Below are 21,453 nucleotides of genomic sequence, written 5' to 3'. Positions count from 1 at the left end.
ACTGAATGTGCTAGCCAAGCCTGGAACTGGCTTGCAGCGATCAGCAACTGGTTGGACCCCGCAGCCTGCTTTTATAGCTGGCGGCTGGGGTGAACCAACCAATGAGAGAGAGGGCAACCGCCCCCGCAGCACGGACGGACCTGGGTGGGAACTTCCTTAAGTTCCAGGGACATAACAAAATCCTTTTAATTCAATGGCATATTTGTTATCTCTGGATTCAAAAGAGCCAATTGCCTAGCACCTATCCCTGCTCTGACACTTGGAAAAACAGCAACTAAGGCAAAGTGGGAGTACCTATCTTGAATGACTTGAGGTATTTCTCTTTTTCTTGCTAGGCATTTCTATTTGCAGTACATTTTTATGTTCCGGGGATGACCTGCTTTTTTCCATGGCTTCTTTTACATTCCAAAAAAGAAAATGGTTTTCTTAGGAATCTGTCCACCAAGTACTTGGGTTGGCAACATATAAACCAACAATGTATGTTTTGTAGCTTTAAGACAAAATCACTGTATTGATTTGTACTGTGTTCCGATTGGTTGATTGTATTGCAGATTGCCATAAGAGGGAGCTAGACATCATGGGTTGTTCTCTCTGACATGCTGTCTCTCTGACATTCTGTATCTCTGACATTCTGTCTATCTGACATTATGTTGCTATCTAAGGTTATCTATTGTATTTGTGCTGTGCTTATACTTTGATAGTTTTGTTTACTGGAAATGATAAAGGAAACCGGTAAGAAGACTTTGTAATTGGCTATTCTTTGGACTGTAAAACGTATATGACCTGGATCGTTTATTGGACTGTGCTATTTCTTAAAGTAAACTTTAACTCAATTCAGTATAGCTGTGTGTGGCTGAATAATTATTCATAACTACTCTCATAAACATTTCCATGTGCATATCCTTGTTACTCAAGGGTTATTCTGTACATATCATAACAGGTTTCACAGAATAAGTCATACTTTATTCTGATTAAAAGCAGTGAATCTAGCTTTTTGGCAGGACAAGAACTAGTTTCTATTGGAATCAAAGCAGTTAGAGAAGGGAAGCTTCAAAGAGAGCTAAGAACACTTAGTTTTAATGCTGTAAGTGGTTCTGATATCAGTTTGATATTTATTTTGTTGTGTTAACAAAGTTGTTTTAATAGTGAAAATACTGAGTTTGCAATAGTGTTAGGTGCTATCCTCAGTTGGAGGAATAAAGTAGATTAGACAATTGAATGTGAATACACTGTTCAACAGAATGGGACTTCAAATAATTTACTTTTCTCTTACCTTTCCTATTTGCTTAATGCCATTGCCATTTCAGTCAAATAAGCTTTTATTCAATAAATGGCAAACAACTGCTGATATATAGAGAGAAATGATGATTTATGAACTAAATTCATCCAGGGCTTGTCAATAAATAGAAGAGTAAGTAGAATCATGACTGCACATTAGATGACAAATCAATTTGTTCAATATTTCATTCAATTGTATGGAAAACAGGCACTAGGTTCAGAAAAGACAGCACAGAATTTTGACAACACACATACCATAAAATATTGAGACCCTCTTCTGTTGTGTCATTTGGTTTTGAAACATCATTTCCCTAGAGATTAGATTAAGAGAATAACAGAATAACAGAGTTGGAAGTGACCAGTTGGAAGCCTTTTAATCCAGCCTCCTGTTCAAGCAAGAGACCCTATACTATTCTAGACAAATAGGTGGCCAATATCTTCTTGAACAGATTAATTGTTCTCATTGTCAGAAAATTGCTCCTTATTTCTACATTGGATCTTTCTTTGATAACCTTCCTTCTTCTTGCCTTGTCTTGCCCTCAGGTGCTTAGATGAATAGGTCAACCCTCTTCCCCATGACAGCCCCTCAAATAATGGAAGACTTCTATCACCCCTAGTCCTTCTGCTACACCTAATCTTTCTTTTCGTTAGACTAGACATGCCTAGTTCCCACAATCATTCATTGTACAATTTAGCCTCCAATCACCTAATCATCTTGGTTGCTCTTCTCTGCACTCTTTCTAGAATTGTAACATATTTTTTGTATCATGGTGACTTGTTGACTTTTTGTAAGGCCTTGGAGATTTGCTTATGTCACTAGACATGGGGTTTCAAAAGTACAGCAGAACCCATGGGATTACTTGTTGATGGTTGTTTGTAATTATATCTCAGTTGGGCTCTGGCTGTGAAATTAGTGGTGCTAATTGCTATAAAAACTGTGCCTGATGAGAAAGACAGGTGCTGAAAAGACAGGACCTATCTTTCTTTCTGTTTGTACATATGCGCAACCTTTGTGTGCATATAAAACATGCACATTTATACATATAAATGCAGATATAAATGTGTGCTTTTATATTTATATTCTTTGTCCTGTCATTTTCCTCCTCCTGATGATGTTCATTCCAGTTTTTAGAACAATAGCAAAATGTTAGTAAGTACTTGGGCTTTGTAGAATTTCCTGCAGGTTTATTTAAAAAGTTACTGAATGGACTTTTCAAAGGCTTTCTAACTGATTGATTTGTGTGCCATTTTATGGCTCGATGAAAGTAGCGTTACTTTCTTATGAAACAGTGGGGCTGTGCCACACTTTAGGTTTGATCTCCAAAAGATGATCCTGAGAAAAAGCATAGCTGTTGCCAGAGACATCTGCAGACTCTGACTTGTCCTCCCCTTCATTAGCTTTTATTGTGGGGTCAGTTAAGATCCCCAAAACCAGCTTCAATGCCCACCTCTTAGATTTTCACAATAGCTTCTATTCTATATCCTTATCAGTAAACCACACAGACAAAAACCCTTCTTGATTAGAGTAGCACATATTCTAGAGATCAGTTTTTATATTTGTGTACTGTACATATGGTAAGAATATTTATCTATTGTTTTTATTCTGTAAGAAATATATTTTTGGGTTTTTTCCCATTATAGTTCCATAGCTTTGCAATTCAAGCCACCTGGAATGCCTTTTGAAACAACCTGAAGGTAAATTTCCATCTACAACATAAACACTGAAGCAGGTGAATGCAGAGAAAAGTAGCAAAACAAAGCACTCAAAATAAAATCAGTAATCGACAGTGCAACATGTTTTGGGGAATTTCTATTCCTTTCTATTTGAAAAGATTCTGCTTCAATGTGCCTATAGCGTTTTCCATTCTATGCATGCAGCTTTTCAGCAAATATAGATAATACATTTTTTGCACATGTTCTTTTTAAATAAAAACCTTAAAATTATTTTTGCCTGAAAAATTCAGATGGTAAGATCTTATACAAACAAGATTAGCTTAAAATAAAATCCCTAGAGGACACAGGGACAGAAACTAGTTGGAACCATTTTAAAATTTCATTATTATAAAACAAATTTATCATACATATAACCAGGTTAGCTACATCTTACTTTGAAGATTTCTAAGGGATTACCCCCCCCCCCCAAATATGCATATTTAAGTTAAAGGTTCCATGCATAGCTCTACTGCATTGTTTTAGCTATATCTCTTTTCTATTCAAACTTTGCTATTCAAAATGCTATTCAAACTTTGCTATTCAAACTTTTCTATTCGAAATTCAAGGCAGCTTTCAAGCATTTAAAAATACAAAAGATTAAACAAACAAGTGCAAATAATACAGTTTACTTTTTATCATCTTCTCATCATTCTCACCTTCTCATCTTTCCTACTACCTTCTCCTATTGTTATCTTATGATTTTATCGCTTGTTGTTTGTTTCTTATGACTATGATTATATCTTATGATTTATGATCCATGACTTATCACTTTGTTGTTTGTATGTACACTGAAAGCTACTGCACCGGAAACAAATTCCTTGTGTGTCCAATCATACTTGGCCATTAAAGAATTATATTCTATTTTATTTGGAAACTGGCCATTAGAGGGGACTAAGGACAAAGAACAAGTCCGATGCCAGTTAATATTGGCATTAGTGTCTGATATCAACAGTCAGGTGAATAGCTGAGCTTTTTTTGTTTGTTTTCTTGTGTTCTTTTCTTATTGCTATTAACCATTTGGAATTCTTAAGAAGGATGGCAATGTAAGCCTTTAAAATAGATAAATGAATAAGTTAATGACTGATTATTTCTGCCTTCAGTTTGCTTATAGGCTGCCTGCCTGGCTCCGTCTATCTGTGTATCTGCCACCCACTCTCCCACACACTCAGCTTGCAAAAATATAGCTTGATGTTTATTTATGAAACATCAGCAAACTACATGAAATTTAATTGACAAAAACAGAGCTGAAGGCATGCAAAAGCCAGGAAAGATTAAGAGAAAAAGGACAGGCAAAAATGCATATGATATCTATCTATCATCTATCTATCTATCTATCTATCTATCTATCTATCTATCTATCTATCTATCTATCTATCTATCATCTATCTATCAATCATCTACCTATCTACCTATCTATCTATCATCTTTCTCCCTCCCTCCCTCCCCCCCTCTTTCTTTATTACCATAGACAGTCCCATAGGAATGGACTGTGGTTGTTTCAGTTTCAACTCATGTATGTGCAACATTTTTAAAAAATGGTGCAATTTGGTGATTATATGCAATGTATCCAACTCTCCACTGATTTAGCTCTTGACTTCTGAATAATATCGCCTTCAAATGGAAATATACATATATAAAATGTTCACTTGGTTTGAAAACATTTCTATGGCTTCTTTGGGTTTTGTTTCCTATTTTCTGGTTTCACATTGCCACCCAGTGGTCCAAATATCATGAGCAGAAGGTAATTTTAGTCATCCCTTTAGAAAACATTTTACCTTCCATAAGGAACATGTTCTAGAAGATGGCGCTCCTTCTGCCCCCTTCTTAACTCTGACCAGCCTTCCTGAATTAATTTAGATTCTTGAAGGTCTAAAGGGCAACTGTGCATGGTTTTTTTTGTAAAAACAAGCAAAGGCATATTGCATATTGCAGTTTTGTTTAAGTGGCAAATTTTGAGAGCATGTTAAGGACATACTCCCTTAAATTGCTTGCCACTGAGGCATGACACACACACACACACACACATGCTTCATTCCATCCATTAAAACATAATCTGCTGGCATTCTCCATGTTCTCCTTTAGGGTATCTCTTTTATCAGCCTTTACCTTCTACCTGTGCAAGTGGACTTTGCAATAAATTCCCAGCCTATAGCTACTCATATTTTACTTTCTAGGAATATTTCTGTAATCTAACAGGAGCTCAGAGGAAGTGTTAGAAGTGCAAATGGTGCTTTGATTTGTTGCTTTGATTTGCAGCATGCAAGCTTCCCATTTATTTTGAAAAAAAAATGCAGATTGGTAACTTCATATTTTTACAAAAAAAGGTAAAAGAAAGTCCTTAAATCCTTGTTTTCAAGATGTTTTTCAATTTTCCAGTGTGTTGAAGTCCCTGGTAGATCAACACTGTGTGGCTTCTGCAAAATAAATTCAGGTGTGATGATGAATCTGCAAGGTGTGAAGGAAAATCCCCATAAGTGTTATATTAAGACTCAGACTTTGTTGTGTTAATGAGATTTAAGCCAGCCATTTTCAAATAAATCTCATTGATTTCAATGAGCTGATGAAAGTGACTTTTTTTTTCACCATCAAACAAAACATGCATGTCACATGAGACCACAAACATCATAATATAAAATACAAAATCATACATTGCAATGTCCTACCTGTCAATGCTTCAACCATAACAATTCAAGAGAAAACAATAGATACAAACTCAAGGTTAATCGCACCAAATTTGATTGCAGGAAATACGACTTCAGCAACAGAATGGTCAATGTCTGGAATACTCTACCTGACTGTGGTTTCTTCTCCAAACCCCAAAAACTTTAACCTTAGACTGTCTACTATTGACCTCACCCCTTTCCGAAGAGGTCTGTAGGGGGCATACATAAGCGCACCAACGTGCCTACCGTGCCTGTCCTATTGTTTCTTTTATTTTTTTTTATTTTTCTTATATGTGTCCATGTATTCATAACTATGTTTTTACTTATACCTATTATCTTTTAAGCAATTGATAAACCAAATAAATAAATAAATTAAAACATTGGGCCACATACACTATGAGAAAATTGGAAACACAAGATTGGGTGACAGGAAAAATGCTACCAAAATGTGTTTGTAAAGCCACAATGTTTCAAAATTGTTGGGTGGAATGGATATTTGCATCTATCTATTTAATAAAAAAGAGTGAGCAATGCAACAATCACCTTAACACTTCTTGAAATAATATTATCTTCTTTACTTCCTGTCTTTTGTGGTGCAAACTACCCCTGTTCTTTGTGTGAGGAAAAACCCCGAAAACACCCCCAATTCCAAACAGAAAATATATTATTAAATTGAGGATGGGTGAACTTTGCTCCAGAATGTATAGAGTTGCTGCCGGTTAAGAAAAACTTTGTGCAATACAGAATTACACAATCATGACGTGCTGTTGAAAAACTACAGGAGGAAAGACCATTTCAAGCAGCGTGTAGCAATAAAGTAGAAAGCTCTGAGTCCTTCCTGATTTCCTTTGGATAAATCTACTTCCTTAGTCTTGGAGAGAGGCTTTTTAGAAGCAAGGATGTTTTTTTCCACTCCTTTGACCTAGCCCATCCCTAGTAAACAGCGATGGAGAAAGACCTGCTTATTGGGTAAGCTGTTTTTAAAGTAGTTTTGTTTAAGTCAGGTATATCAGCATGATTTCTATCAACCTTGGTCTTTATCTTTGTTTCTATCTTTGTAGCATTTAAGTAGTAGTATAAATAAGTAGTAGATATAGAATAAGATGGAAATAGAGACTTGAAATAATATAGATTAGGAATAATAGAAAGTTTTAGAAAGTTTTAAATTGAAATTACATAGTACATTTTATATCCCGCCACCCCCCAATATCAGGAATTAATGCCAGTCACCAGCTGGGTGTGCTTTTGTTCTTATTAGAACAATGCAGCTATGTTTACCATTTTCAATGTCCTTTTTTACCATATGAACCTCAAAAGTATTTTCATAAAATAATTCCCGTAGAACATATCATTCCTATAGAAGTAAATAATTTTGCTGATCTAATTTTCAAGCTTTAATTTCGTGTCTGTAAATAAATTCAGACTTTGAAAAGGAGACTGGAATATATCCCAGAAAAAGAAGATAGATTTTTATTTTCATGTGTAGCTGCTCTTCTGCAATAGTTGCATAGTCTCACCAACATGTTTCCTTTTTATGCCTGATTGGCCTAAACACAGTCTCAACAACTGCTTTTTAAAAAAACCTCTTCACTAGAGGCCATGAGTGCATTCCTCCAAAAGCATACAATAACTTGCAGGATATGGACCATATATTTTTGCAGTGTGTATGCACAGGCTGATATAAAGAGATTGCCTTCAGTGTATGAAGACTGAATTGACTTTATTTGAGAACTTTCAGTGATTTGAATAAACAATAGTATGCAGTTCTGTGCTTTAAACAATTGTTGGCTTCTTTTACTATGGAAAAACTTTTACTATGGAAAAACCCATGTTTCCTTATTTGTTTACCAGAGGAATCCATTGTCAAAGTAAAGGGGCCTCCCAAATATATAATCAGTCTAGCCATCTCTTCGCTTTAGAAAAGATCAAGTTGCTACTTTTGATCATGATTTTTTTTTAACTTCTTGTTTTTCAAGACAAATAGCCCATGGCATTCTTTCTTTTTCTTCTTCCAGAGACAAAAGCTGTGTGAGCTATGGAAGTGATAGTCTTCTCTCCCCAAAGTCTGCACAAGGTATGGCAACACAATAGCAGCTAGTTTTAAACTGGGGATTCAAATAATAAAATATTAAATTCCTTGAAATTATATTAATATTATTATTAAATTCAAGTCAAGGAAGCCAGAAGACCAGAATCGATGTGATTCAAATATTTTTACTACCAGTTCTGTCGGCATGGCTTGGTGGATGTGGCAGGGGAAGGATACTGTAAAATCTCCAGTCGGGGTGGTATTTGCCGGTTCTCCAAACTACTCAAAATTTCCGCTACCGGTTCTCCAGAACTGGTCAGAACCTGCTGAATACCTCCTCTGACCAGAATCAGTGGTGGGGGTTCAAATTTTTTTTACTACTGGTTCTGTGGGCGTGGCTTTGTGTGCATGGCTTTGTGGCCATGGCAGAGAAAGTTACTGCAAAATCTCAATTCCTTCCCCACTCCGGGGGAAGGATACTGTAAAATTTCCATTCCCTCCCTACTCCTGGGGGAAGATTACTGCAAAATTCCATTCCCTCCCCACCCCACTAACCTGCTTTCCAGCTCCATTCTCCTGTACAGGGCAACAAAAGAAGACCCAGCCAATCAGCTGGGACTTGAGAGACAGAGACTAGATGGGGGCAGGGCCAGTCAGGGGTAGTATTTTCCGGTTCTCTGAACTACTCAAAGAACTGGTCAGAACCTGCTGAATATCACCTCTGACCAGAATACTTAGATTGCTGGCTGCTTGTTTGGTTCTGTCCAGTTCAGACAGAGGAGGAAGTAGTGATGGTTAAGTATGAAGACGGTGACTTCAGTAAGAAAGATCCATTATTGCAGATACCTTGCAGGTACTCCAAAGATGGTAGGAACATACAGGAAGTGAAATTCTTTTAGATACAATTTGGTCTCTAATTGTTAAGAGTTATTTTGTTAAAACTAGCATCCTGGACTGGATTCAGAATCAGAAAAGATAAGCTAGTGTAGTATAATGATATCACCCAGTTTCTGCCAATCCTCTTGCTACAGCAGTTTGTACTGATCGAAGATTCTGAATTATCTCCAGGGACAGCCCACATGTAATGTATTTCAATCATTTATACAAGAAGTTACCAGGGCATGGATGCTGCCAGGCCCTATCAACGTAAGGGTGTACCTGGTGCACTAAATTAAGTTAGTAAAAAGGTATTTCAGAAGACTCTTGTGTCTCCAGTGTCGAAATTGGATCTAGAACATCTTGCTCTTACAAGGGAGCACAGTCCCATCCAGAACAGGTTAAATACTGCCCAGTTGACAGGTAAACTATTCATAACAACACTTCTGTCTTTTCTGGACTGTCTCAGTCTTGTCTGGACTAAGCTTCAATTTGGCCTTCCACTTCCATAGCCAGGTCCTGATTCAGCAATGCATTACCTGGGTTTGATGAAAAGCAAAGGTAGTGCTGGTATCATCAGCAACCTGCTAAGATGTTTGTTAAGTTTGGGAAAAGAGAGGCTGAACCAGAGCATGAGGGCAACAATACTTCATTATACAATAAAGGGCTGATCGTGCTTGCCACGCCTGGAAACTGGCTCGCAGCAATCAGCAACTGGTTGGACCCCGCAGCCTGCTTTTATAGCTGGCTGCTGGGGAGAACCAACCAATGAGGGAGGGGAAGAACGCCCACGCAGGGTGAATGGACCTGAGTGAGAACTCCTAGAATTCTCAGGACATAACACCCTTCCCCCAGATGCGAACACGCATAGTCTTTGAGGTAGGCAGGAGGTTTATGTTGGCGCCGAACGGGCGCGCAGCTCTGGAACGTTGTCTGTCCGTCGGGGTCTGCCTGGGAAGACAGAGCCGGCAAAGTGTCACCAGTGTGCCCTCGGTTCGGGCAAGCCCGGGCTCGTAGGGTTGGTCACTGGGGATGTGCTCCCGTGAGACTGGATCGGGCTGGTCAACCGCCTGGGTGCCGCTGTCCGTGTTCGGGCTTTCGGGACCGGCTGTCGGTGTGAACTGGTCGCCGGGCATGATGTGGATGTGGGGCTGAGGATGAGGCCTCCCTTCGTCTTGTGACTCTGGATCCCTGCTGGTGAGGGTGCTGAGGCGCCTACGCAGTTGGTCTATGTGCCTTCTCCAGACACGGCCATCCTCCAGTCTGACCCGACACGACCATGGCCCGGTGATAGCTACGATCTCACCCGGAATCCACAGGGGGTCTCCAGCGAAGTTCCTCGCGAATACTGGCTCCTGTAAGATAAAATGTCTAACCCCCGATGTGAAAGCGAGAGGAGAGTCAGGGCAGTATTGTGGGTGAAGTCTGTCCAATACAGTCCTCAGACGCCTGCCCATCAGGAGCTCAGCTGGGGACTTATTGGTGACTGAACAAGGAGTTGAGTGCTGGCTCATCAGGAACCGCGAGAGTTTGTGGTGCCAGTCATCCTTGCTGAATCTAGCCAGGGCTTCTTTGGTGGTCCTGACGGCCCTTTCAGCCAATCCGTTACTGGCAGGATGAAATGGGGCTGTGAAAATGTGGCGGATACCTAGGTTGGCAGCGAAACGGCTGAACTCGGTCGATGCGAACTGTGGGCCATTGTCGGAGACAATGGAGTCGGGTAGCCAGTGCGTTATGAACAGGCGTGTTAACACGTTGGTGATTGCTAGTGTGGTGGTCGTGGATAGCTGTGCTATGTCAATCCATTTAGAATAGGCGCCCACGACCACTAGGAACATCTTCCCATGCAAAGGGCCAGCCAGGTCGATGTGAATTCTGGACCAAGGAGCGCTGGCGCTTTCCCATCTAGTAGGGGTGGCAATGGGGGAGCAGGACGGGATTCCTGGCAAATGCTGCAGGAACTTACCCAATTGACAACATCCTCGTCGAGACCCGCCACCACACGTAGCTGCGTGCTAATGCCTTCATTCTCACGATGCCAGGGTGTCCCTCGTGCAACGCTTCCAGAACTCGGGTGCGCAGTGAGGTCGGGATGACCACTCGAGTGCCCCATAGTAGACAGCCCTGCAAACTGGACAACTCCTGCATGCGAGTCTTGAAAGGTGTTAATTTGTTTTCAACATTGCCACCCGTACCCCTCCTCACCCAGTCGAGCACCTGGGCGAGCGTTTGGTCTGCCTTGGTTTTAGCAGCAATGTCAAGGGCAGTGATGGGTAGGTCCAACTGGGTGATCTCGAAAATAGCGTGGACAGGAGCAGGGTCTTCAGCCGGAGCCGGCAAGGGGCAGCGACTGAGAGCGTCAGCGTGGGACAGTGTTTTACCCGGGCGGTGTATAAGTCTGTAGGAGTAGGCTGCTAGGAAGAGGGTCCACCTTGTCATCCTAGGGGAGAGGACTTGAGGGGTCTGTTTGTCCCGGCTAGTAGGCCCAGGAGGGGCTTGTGGTCCGTGACCAGCTCGAAAAATGGCCAAAGAGAAATTCGTGAAATTTTTTCATGGCTGCAACAGCTGCTAGGGCTTCCTTATCGATCTGGCTGTAATTGCGCTCCGTTGCAGAGAGCGTCCTGAGAAAAAGGCGATGGGAGCCTTGGCGCCATTGGGAAGCCTGTGACTTAGTACCGCCCCAATTCCAAAAGGGGATGCGTCTGCTGCCAGCACTAAAGGGAGGTTAGGGTCGAATTGAATAAGTACCGCCTCTGATGTGAGTAGTGATTTGACGGCGTGAAAAGCATGGTCTTCTTTGTGCCCCCAGTGCCACGGTGACTTTTTATCCAGTAATCTGTGTAGGGTTCAGCTACTGATGCTTTATGGGGCAAAAAGGATGCGTAAAAGTTCAATAGCCCCAAGAATGCCTGTAGTTCAGTTTTGGATGTTGGAGTGGGTGCCTCGTGGATTGCCATAACCTTGGACTCCAGGGGTGAATGCCAGAGGCGTCAATTTTATAACCCAGAAAGTCCACCTGTCTAGTGGCAATGGCACATTTTTCTTTTTTTCAACTTGAGGCCATGCTGTCTGAACCTCTCTAACACTGCTCGAACTCTCTGGAAGAGTTGGGGTCTGTCCCTGGCCGAGACTAAGATGTCGCCGAAGTAGGGTACTACACCAGGAGGCCCTGCAAAATCCGCTCCATGAGGGATTGAAAATACCTGGGGCAACACTTACGCCAAATTGGAGACGCTTGCATCGGAAGGCACCCCTGTGAGTGACAATTGTCTGGAGTTCCGCTGTTTGGTTATCAACAGGGAACTGCTGATATGCTTGAGACATGTCCAATTTAGCAAAAATGCTGCCTGGTTCGAATATGTGTAATAAATGCTGAATGACAGGCACAGGATAAGCGCTAACTTGTAGAAATTTATTGATTGTCGTCTTGTAGTCCGAGCAAATTCTCAGGCTACCGCCTTTTTGAGGGGTGTGACAATGGGCGCTCCCATTTGGCGAAATCTGTTGGCTCAATGACCCCTTGTTTTAACAGTTTATCCAATTCGCATCTAGTTTTGGCCGAATGGCGAATGGGACCCTACGCGGTTTTAGCCTGATTGGGACTGCCTGGGGGTCGACTGAGAACGAGATGGGGGGTACCGTTATAACACCCCAGCTCATCGCTGAATACATCTGAGTAATCAGCGAATAAGGAGTCAGTGTCTGAGGTTGAGACAGCATGGACTCCTGTTAGCCCTAGGCCGAGATGGGGAAACCAATCGAGCCCCAATAAGGTGGGGAGATTGCCGTTAACTACCACTAGAGGTAGGTGACCTTTAAAAGCTCTAAAACTGACAAGGAACTTGCCTCTGCCGATTACAGGAATGGTCCTCCCCTGGTAGTCCTTCAGGCTAAACTGGCACTTCTGGAGCTGGCTGGTTGATAGGCTGGGCTGGAGCCTCTTGAGGGTGTTCCACGAGATAATTGAGAGCGCTGACCCTGTGTCAACCTCCATGCGGCACGGTTTACCTTCTAAGTAAACGGAGAGAGATTTTACTAACAGTGTGGCAAGTGCGCTTGGCATGGTGGTGAGTGTGACAGTTCAATACTTGCCTCTGCGGTCCCGAGTGTGAGAAAGGGGGGTGCCTTTGTGCTGAGCTTTGAGGGGCTTGGCAGACTCTCGCGATGTGTCCCCTTTTATGACAGTTATTGCAGGTGGCTCCTTTAAACTTGCAGGTGGCCCTCTGATGAGATCCCCCACAGGCTAGGCACAGGGTGATGTGCTTGGGTGGACCGATGTTTTCTTGTTTGGCTCTTATCTGCGGCCGTCTGTTGTTGGAGAGGCGGTGGACGTCGTTTTCATCACTGATGGTTTCCTCTGCTACCACCTCCTCGGAGTGGACTGGAAGTGATGTCAGCTTGGCACTTGGGCCATGGATTTCGGTGGCTGAGTGTGCTGCCAGCTCAGCTGCCAAGGCCTCCTCGACTGCTTGTGCGAGGTTGAGGTCTCTTTTGCGAAGGCACCTTTGCAGGTGGAGGTCCTGACCCCGCAGACTAATTGATCGAGGAGCATGTCCTCCAGGTAGGTTCCAAACCCACAATGCAGTGCTGCTGTTCTGAGGGCGACCATATACTGATTGATGGTCTCCTTGTCCGATTGCTTCCTCATACGGAAGGTGAATCTCCTGGCAATCTGTGAGGGCCTGGGAGAATAGTGGTTAGTGAGGATTTCAAGTAACTCAGACCACGGAACGTTTTTCAACTCACGAGGGGCCACGAGGGCCGTGGCAGTATCGAAAACGGTGGCTCCACAGTAGATCAGGAAATACGATTTTTTCCAATGCTCTCCCGCATCCGCCAGGCCGATTGCATCGATATAATGATTAAAGCGGTTCTTATATGATTCCCACTTCTCCTCATCTGGTTTGAACACTGGGAAGACTGGATTGGAATTCATGGTGCTGGGACCGGTAGAACTACCTGTGGAAAAAATCTCTCTGGGGCAGCAGACAATGTTTTAGTGCCTGTGGCAGGCAAGTGATTTCAGCTCCGGAGAGGCTTTTTGCAGTCCTCTCTTTCTCTCTGGGTTAACCATGTTTGGCTGTTAGCCGTTGGCGGCGTTTGGATTCGCGCCTGTGTGGGTGTCAGTGACTTGACTACAGCGCTGTGCTGTACCTTTAGGTTTGAAATTCAAATGGCAGCCGTTTGAATTTCGCGCCTAATACTGAGCGGCTGCGGCTCGCAGCACTTCACTTTCCCTGTAGCTGGGCTAACAAGCGGCTACAGATGCTTCTAACTATCGATTCTGACTGCTCTCTCTGGCTGCGGATCAGTGTTCGCTACTAATCGCTTGCTGGCCGCTTTCTCTGTCAGCGGATCAGCGTTGCTCTTTTGTTTGCTCTTTTTGTTTGCTGACCGCTCTCTCTGGCATGCGGATCAGCGTTGCTCTTCGCCGGCCGATCGCTCTCTCTGGCTGCGGATCGGCGGCTAGTGACTCAGCGGTTGCATGGTGCTTCTGGTAGCCATCCCATCCTCGTCGCCAGTGTTAAGTTTGGGAAAAGAGAGGCTGAACCAGAGCATGAGTGCAACAATACTTTATTATACAATAAAGGGCTGATCGTGCTTGCCATGCCTGGAAACTGGCTCGCAGCAATCAGCAACTGGTTGGACCCCGCAGCCTGCTTTTATAGCTGGCTGCTGGGGAGAACCAACCAATGAGGGAGGGGAAGAACGCCCACGCAAGGTGAATGGACCTGAGTGAGAACTCCTAGAATTCTCAGGACATAACAATGTTGTTCTAGCATTATGAATTTTCAGTAGTTTCACAGAGAAGACAGAACATAGAATAATAGAGTTGGAAGGGACCTTGGAGGTCGTTTAGTCCAACCCCCTGCTCGAGCAAGAGACCTTATACCATTTCAGATAAATGGTTGTCCGGTCTCTTTTTGAAAGCCTCCAGTGAACACCCACAATTTCCAAAGGCAAGCTATTCTGTTGGTTGATTGCTTTCACTACTAGGAAATTTCTCCTTAGGTCTAGATTGTTTGTCTCCTTGGTTAATTTCTGTCTACTGTTTCTTGTCTTGTCTTTTGGTGCTTTGGAAAATAGTTCGATTCCTTCATCTTTGTAGGGTCTCCTCAAATATTGGAAGACTGCTATCCTGTCTCCCCTAGTCCTTCTTTTCATTAGACTAGACATACCCAATTCCTGTAACAGTTCTTATGTGTTAGCCTCCAGCTCCCTAATCATTTCTTCTCAGCATTCTTTCTAGAGTCTCAGAGAAGCCTCTTCTCTGAGAGAAGCCTCTTCTCTGAGATATTGAACAATAGCGATAATAAAGGGAAAACGTGCAAATCCATACAGAATAACAATCAAGTGAGAATATCCCAGCATCACTTTCTGAAGATTGCCACCTAGCTGAGAGAAGTATCACAAACTAATTGTTTTGTTTGCACCTAATTTGGATAACTTCTCCAGAAACTACTATTATTGATAGTTTTGAAAACTGCTAAGACATTCAGAAGAGTGAATAAGTTTATAGTCCCCTATTTCTTTCCTGGCAATGTCATCCAACAAAGTGACCAAGACAATGTCAGTGCAAATACCAGTCCTAGAACCTAAATGAAATGCATCCAGGAAATCTGTTTCCATCTGATTAGCCATTGCACACTTGCCCAGGAGAGGAATGTTAACTTTTGATGTAAAATTAATTAGATCTTCTAGATCCAATGATTTTTTTCCTCAGAAAAGGACTCATTAGAGCATGGTATCAAACTCGCGGCGTCACGTTGTTATCACGTGAAGTTTCATGATGTTTTTCCCTTTCGTGGAGCTGAGTGGGTGTGGCCTGTGCATGATGCATCCAGCCCATGGGCCTCCAGTTTGACACCCCTCTTAGAACATCCTTTAATAAATATAGAACTATTAATGTATAATGCATAGTTTCCTGGATCCAACTGAACACCCTTTTTGGCTAGATGTAATAAGCAGTGGTGGAAATAACTGAACACCTTATTCAATCAACAGGCTTAAACCTAAGTATTAAGTTACCACCTTTTTTGATATCTTTGTACCCAATCCAATATCCAATAGGCCCTATGTCACTGTAAAACTAGACTCCAGAGCCTCCTGACATAATGCTACTTAATGTCAGTGGCCAAAAAAATGGAAGCATTTTTCCCATTCTCTTTAGAAACAGAGGGGTCTTTTTTAGATCAACAGCCATAAAGAACAACAACAAGAAGTCATATGTTAATCCATGACTAGGGCCAGCACATACTTTCATGGCAGATTTATCGTGAGATTTATCAGCCAAAATAATAATAAAGGCAGCTTCCCTTGCACTCATTTTATAATTGTTCTCTATCCCATACAGTGAAGGCTATAGTAAAATTAAGAAATGTGGGAAACAGAAGTCTTGATATTGTATTAAACAAATACTATGAAATAATCCAGTACAGAAATTAATGGAAAATTCCGTGTTTGCCTGTAACTTTTAAAACTAATTACAGATATTCTTTGCATCTTTCTAAATATCTTAATAGTTCATATTTAAGTAAATATATAGTAGCCTTTTTGAAAGTCAAATTAAATGTATTGCTATCAAATATGCTCTATGGTAGATTTTTTTTTAAAAAAATCCCCATTTCTGAAAGATTTTGTCCCTGTAATGGTATTGATCTAGAAACAATAGGATATATTTTATTATATTGTATATTATAATGTATTATATTATAAATCTTCATCAAGATGTTATTGGGCCTTCAGTATTTTAAAATCAAATCCAGGAGAGATACTTCAGAATACATTCAGATTTGATCTACAGATGATAATCCTGAAATTTCAGATGCAACAGCCATATTTTTAACAATGGCTATAAAAGCAAGATTTTTTTTTTTTTGTAGCACATCAATAATTTGAGGTTTTGAGTGTTTCATGTAACATATGTAAAATATGTTATTTTTAAACTTTTATTTAATGCCAAATTTTAGATTATATTTTTAGTTAGATATTTGGGCCTTTTTTGATCATAAATAAATAATCCCTGAATTATACCATCTGAAGAAGAACCTTGTATCAACAGGTACATTCTGGCAACTGATTAGTTAAACAGTCCTAAATCATAGGAATTGCATTTTGAGAAAATTGATACTTAATTGATCCTTAATTGTTTAAGAAAAAGTATCAATGGAACTAATGTGTGTGAATAATTTTGCTACTCATCTAGTCCTAATTGATAAGCCACCTCAGTAATCATTTATTTCTGTTTGCTCTAACCCTAAGGATAATATCATGACATTAGTTTTATTCTTGGAGATCAGTGGAGAGAGATATTTTATATCCCTCTGTGTCTTTGTTTTACCTCCAAAGATGCTAATTGGGGAGATAATTTCCATCCACAATTGTGAGTGCTTGAAATATTGTCCTGCTGTTATTATCCTAATACAGCAGGCTCCAGAATTCAGATTTATCTTATTTTCAAGCAAGAGATAACCTTACTTTTCTAAAATTTGGCTTATTTGAAATTGCTTAGACTTGTGTAGCAATTTAGAAAATTCCTTCTTTTTTCTCCAACATGGTTGATCAAACTAATTTAATTGCTACGCATCTTTTTCTTTATATAACTATAAAAAGTGAAATAAACTCCAATTTCCTGAAGTATTGATGCACAACTGTTAGTTTAAAACTAAAGGTGAGAGATTTCAAACATCTCTCCTGTTGTAAATTGAGTACATTATATTCTTATAACAGAAAAATCTTGTAATATCTTTTGTCTGCTTCAGCTGAACTAGAATAAATTGCATGTGTGAAACTCCCACAGAATCTAAAAACAGTTTATGGGGAAGCAGGAATATTTTTCTTACATTTTTACAATATGAAAAGATTATAAAGTCAAATCAACTTTTAATGTCAGAGTACAAGATATGTACAATGAGATTGGCTGAGACAGTAATGCTGGTTCCTGCCAATATAAACAAATGAATATACCACATAGCAAAACCCACATAAAGGAAGACTTATATCTTATGTACAGAAAAACATGTATATAGGAAAGACAAAATGTCCATTGTTTTAGCTCTACATGAAGAGGCATCTGTTTCAGAATAAATAAGGAAGTTTCCTGTAACTCCAAGATAAGGAAACTTCTATTTTAGCAGACTATGAAAAGAAGGAAGGATTGCATAGGAGGAAGAATTTATGATGATAGAGCATTTGCAACTTTTGATTGAATAAATATATTTCTTTTAACTCTCCACTGATCATATGGTGATTTTAATTAAATTCTCGGCTTGGAAATGAATAGAGAAAAAAAAATAAAGGTTTGATCCTTCTGACAATGAGATAAAATCTTTTAACGATATCTCTGTACAAGAGCCTCAGTATTATGTCTCACAGAACAACATTCTTTCTTTGTTGCACAATACACCATAAACAGTTGCAGGTTTGTTCCTCTTGCTCAGACTTATCCTCTACCACAACTACAATGTGTAACTTCACATATATAATTGAAGAAATTTTCAGAAAGTTTCTCTAATACAGTCCTCTTATGCAACTTCCAATGTTGAGAAAAGGTGGTGGCATTAGGTTTACATATTTGCTGTTCCCCTGACCTTTCAAAACACTTTGATTGTAGCAACAGCAAATTTACTCATGTTATTTGAGCTTCAGACTCCTTTACATGCAGAGTATATGTGGAATATTCCATACACCATAGAGGGTACTTAAAATGCTTAGAATACAGCAGGCATGCTAGGTATGTGAGAAGAGAGTTTCGATTCAAACTTCTTTTGCTTATGAATTGCTTAGAGCTAAGTTCAGGAGTGGCATTTAGTGGTCAGAATGCTGCTAGGTTAGTCATACAAAAAGGAAAGTCAGACAGAAAATAAAAATTGAAAGTTCCTCTGGGAATTAAAACTAAGAAAGTAGAAGAATTACTACTATTATTTACACCGTGATTCTCCTTATAGCAATGACCCACCATAACATCCAAAACAGGGTGTTGCATATTTGATGTGATGGAATATGTCGTTCATGAGATGCCCTAAAATGAGATGAAATGAGTTGTTTTCCATAGCCTAATTGGAAGATTAGTTACATGAGTATCATAGTTTGCAGAATGGCATGGCTATTTTTCTTCTGCACTTCTGGAAGTTTTGAAAGATTTGAATGAAATAAAGTTGGTATCTATCGACTTATTCTTTTCATCTGTTATTCAGAAATTTTTGATTTTTTGAATTGGTGCTGGAGCTGGTAAAACTCAGAATACTAGATTATGCTTTAATTCAGTTAAGATGGAGGAGATTCCTGTTGGAAAGAGAAAGGATTCTGAATTTGGGACTGAACATGTTTTAGGTAAGGACCAGGCTTCAGTCCTGCATAGGGGTAGCTAAGTCCAGGTTCTATTGGTATATTTGCTATGTCCATTCTTGAACAAAATAGCCTTGACTAGGGCAATACCTGTTATATACCTGCTGAATAATCACAATACTCTTTATTTGGGGCTACCTAAAAAGTACTTTTGGAAATTTCAACTGTTCAGAATGTTGTAACAGAATGTATATGCTTGGTTATGGGATCATGCTACATCTATCTGAAATATTTCACTGATTGTTTTTTATTTCCTAGAACATTTCATGTATCAGTAATAACTTTCAGACCTCTAAATTGCTTGTGTTCAGGATATATAATCTGTTGTCTCATTCCATGGTTGCTCATCAAGAACGAGTAGGAAGTCTTTTACTTGTGTTTCTTTCTATAACAACTTTCTCTGTTGTAGAGACATCTAGTCATTCATCTCTTTTTGAAGGAGCTTCTGCACCTCCTTATGAACTGATGAACAATGGATCTATACATAAAAAACAAGGTTCAGGAAAGAATGGTAAGTAAATTTTTTACACATACTTGACTCACCCCTTAAATCAACTCTACTATTATTCTTTTTATTCTTTTCTTCTTCCTTTTTTAACAACAACAACAATTGTTCTATTTCTATTTGTAGGTCTTTGTATTTTGAAAGAATAGGAGAAGATAACAAAATATGATATTGTGGCCTCCTCCTTGTAGCTATGAATTAGGGAGGTTTGTGCCTGTGCAACCAGTATCTTCTGGACTTAAAATATGTTTCAGCCCCATTTTGCCTGAATAATGATCTCTGCATATTTCTATCATAGTTAGCTTCCCGGCTGCCTATAATTCTAGGATTGTCAATCATCATACCATTGCTATTAGCTACAATTGCTTCAGTATATCTGGAGGATAAACACACATAACCTATTTTTGCAAGATTCAATTCCTGCAGTGGCTTAAACCATTTATATTATCTTGGAATGGATGTAAAAGAAAAGAAGAAAATTTCCTGTGTTACTTATTATTATTTTACTTCTTCTTGCATTGCAGGAAACAATTCTGTGTCTGGTTTACTTGATCAACAGCCATCTCAACATCTAAGTGATTCAAAGTATGATATTATTAGACTAACTTTGTTCTGCTGTTTTACTCAGGATGACTAACCATAGTAGTATTGATAAAAACACTGAAAAATATCTTGAACTTATTCCTACACATGTCTCCTCTTTACATGCATGGTTCCAAGAAACCAGATACAATGTTTATTCCAATCCCTCTGATCTCATTATTTCAAAATGCATCATATGCCAACGGAATTATTTCCTTCATTGTTTTTTTAGTTCATTGATTACCTGCAGTAAAGTGTGTATATGTGTGTGTGTGTGTCTACGACACAAAGTAGTTACATGTCTCTTCAGCCTTGTTTTGCTGTTATCTATCCTTGTTCAGTGTTTATATACTTTTCTTTTAAGGCCTAAAATTAATCAAACCAATTAAAACCCCATTTCCTTAATTTCTCATAGTAGTGCTGGAAGAGATGCTTCATAATAGTACTCAACCACTTCAACCACTCCTTGGCCTAGAACTCATCTATACAGCTTGGTTTTCCACTCCATGTTGTCATCAGGGGTGGGATTCTCCTGGTGTAAAACCTGGTTCTGTAATTGTGTGCTTTGTGCGCTGTGTGTGCGTGCACAGCTATTGCAATTACTTACCTTCAATGTTACTTCAGGGAAGTAAGCAACACAGCTGAGGCACGGCAATCTGCTCTGCTGGGTGAATCAGCTGAGTAGATATAGGTGAGTACACCGCAGGAGCAGGTGGGTGGGACCACATGATCGTTGGATTGAACCGGTTTGGATCACTGTAGCTAGGTGTTCACACGAACTGGTCCGAACCAGGAGAATCCCATCCCTGGTTGTCATGCCATCAGCATGGAGACAATCTCTTCACTTCAACTGTGTTACCAAGACTATGCACTGATTTTTTCATGATAGAATGAATGTAACAGAATCACCTGAACTGCCTTGAAAGAAAAATAATGATCCATTGAACCATTTTCAATATGTCCAGAAAAAATCCTCTTTGCATTTGGAATCCAGTGTTGTCCAACCTGGGATAGGTGTTCTGCATTGAATATAACATACATATCAAACCACTGCCCCTAAATCCCCAACCTAGAAGGTCTTGGGTATATGTCACTCTGTTCACAACACCAGAGATTCTCCTTTTTTTGGTAATTATATGTCAGAACAAATAAGTGCCTAGAAAATGGTAACCATTCTAGATTTTCTATATTGATCCCTTTATTGATCCTTCTTTATTTGCTACTATTTGCTATATCTAGCTTTGATACCAATTAAGCTTAAAAAAAAAAAGAAACTTTATATTTGGTTTTCCCTAGCTAACAGAATCTTCATCTTAAACCCCTGTAGTTAATTCCAGTGCTCCTTTTAATTTTATTTTAAAAAAAGCCCACAGGACTTGATTTTAATTCTGAAGTTAATGTTATTAACTAGCTGGAGCTCTGTCCCTTACAGTCTCTTTTTGTAAGTCCCCTACAAATGA

At 40.0% G+C, this 21,453-nt stretch overlaps 1 protein-coding gene across 2 annotated transcripts in view; it reads left to right on the top strand.

Moving 5' to 3' along the window:
* Positions 1 to 6,412: 6,412 nt before the first annotated feature.
* LOC113451283 (protein SSUH2 homolog) overlaps positions 6,413 to 21,453 on the top strand; it is a 34,378-nt gene continuing 19,337 nt past the window's right edge. Inside the window, exons 1-4 of one of the 2 annotated variants that reach the window (XM_026722655.2) lie at positions 6,413 to 6,623; positions 7,670 to 7,728; positions 19,316 to 19,417; positions 19,936 to 19,996. In XM_026722655.2, the coding sequence (XP_026578440.1) occupies positions 6,601 to 6,623; positions 7,670 to 7,728; positions 19,316 to 19,417; positions 19,936 to 19,996 (245 nt within the window). In that variant the 5' untranslated portion in view covers positions 6,413 to 6,600. Of the gene's footprint in view, positions 6,624 to 7,669; positions 7,729 to 18,717; positions 18,892 to 19,315; positions 19,418 to 19,935; positions 19,997 to 21,453 lie in introns of those variants that run through there. The other variant, XM_087923718.1, reaches the window with a different exon arrangement.

This window comes from Pseudonaja textilis, chromosome 2 (genome assembly GCF_049901715.1).
Source record: "Pseudonaja textilis isolate UNSWEBS1 chromosome 2, rPseTex1.2, whole genome shotgun sequence".
Classification (NCBI taxonomy): Eukaryota; Metazoa; Chordata; class Lepidosauria; order Squamata; family Elapidae; genus Pseudonaja; species Pseudonaja textilis.
This window is presented reverse-complemented; position numbering and strand designations above follow the sequence as displayed.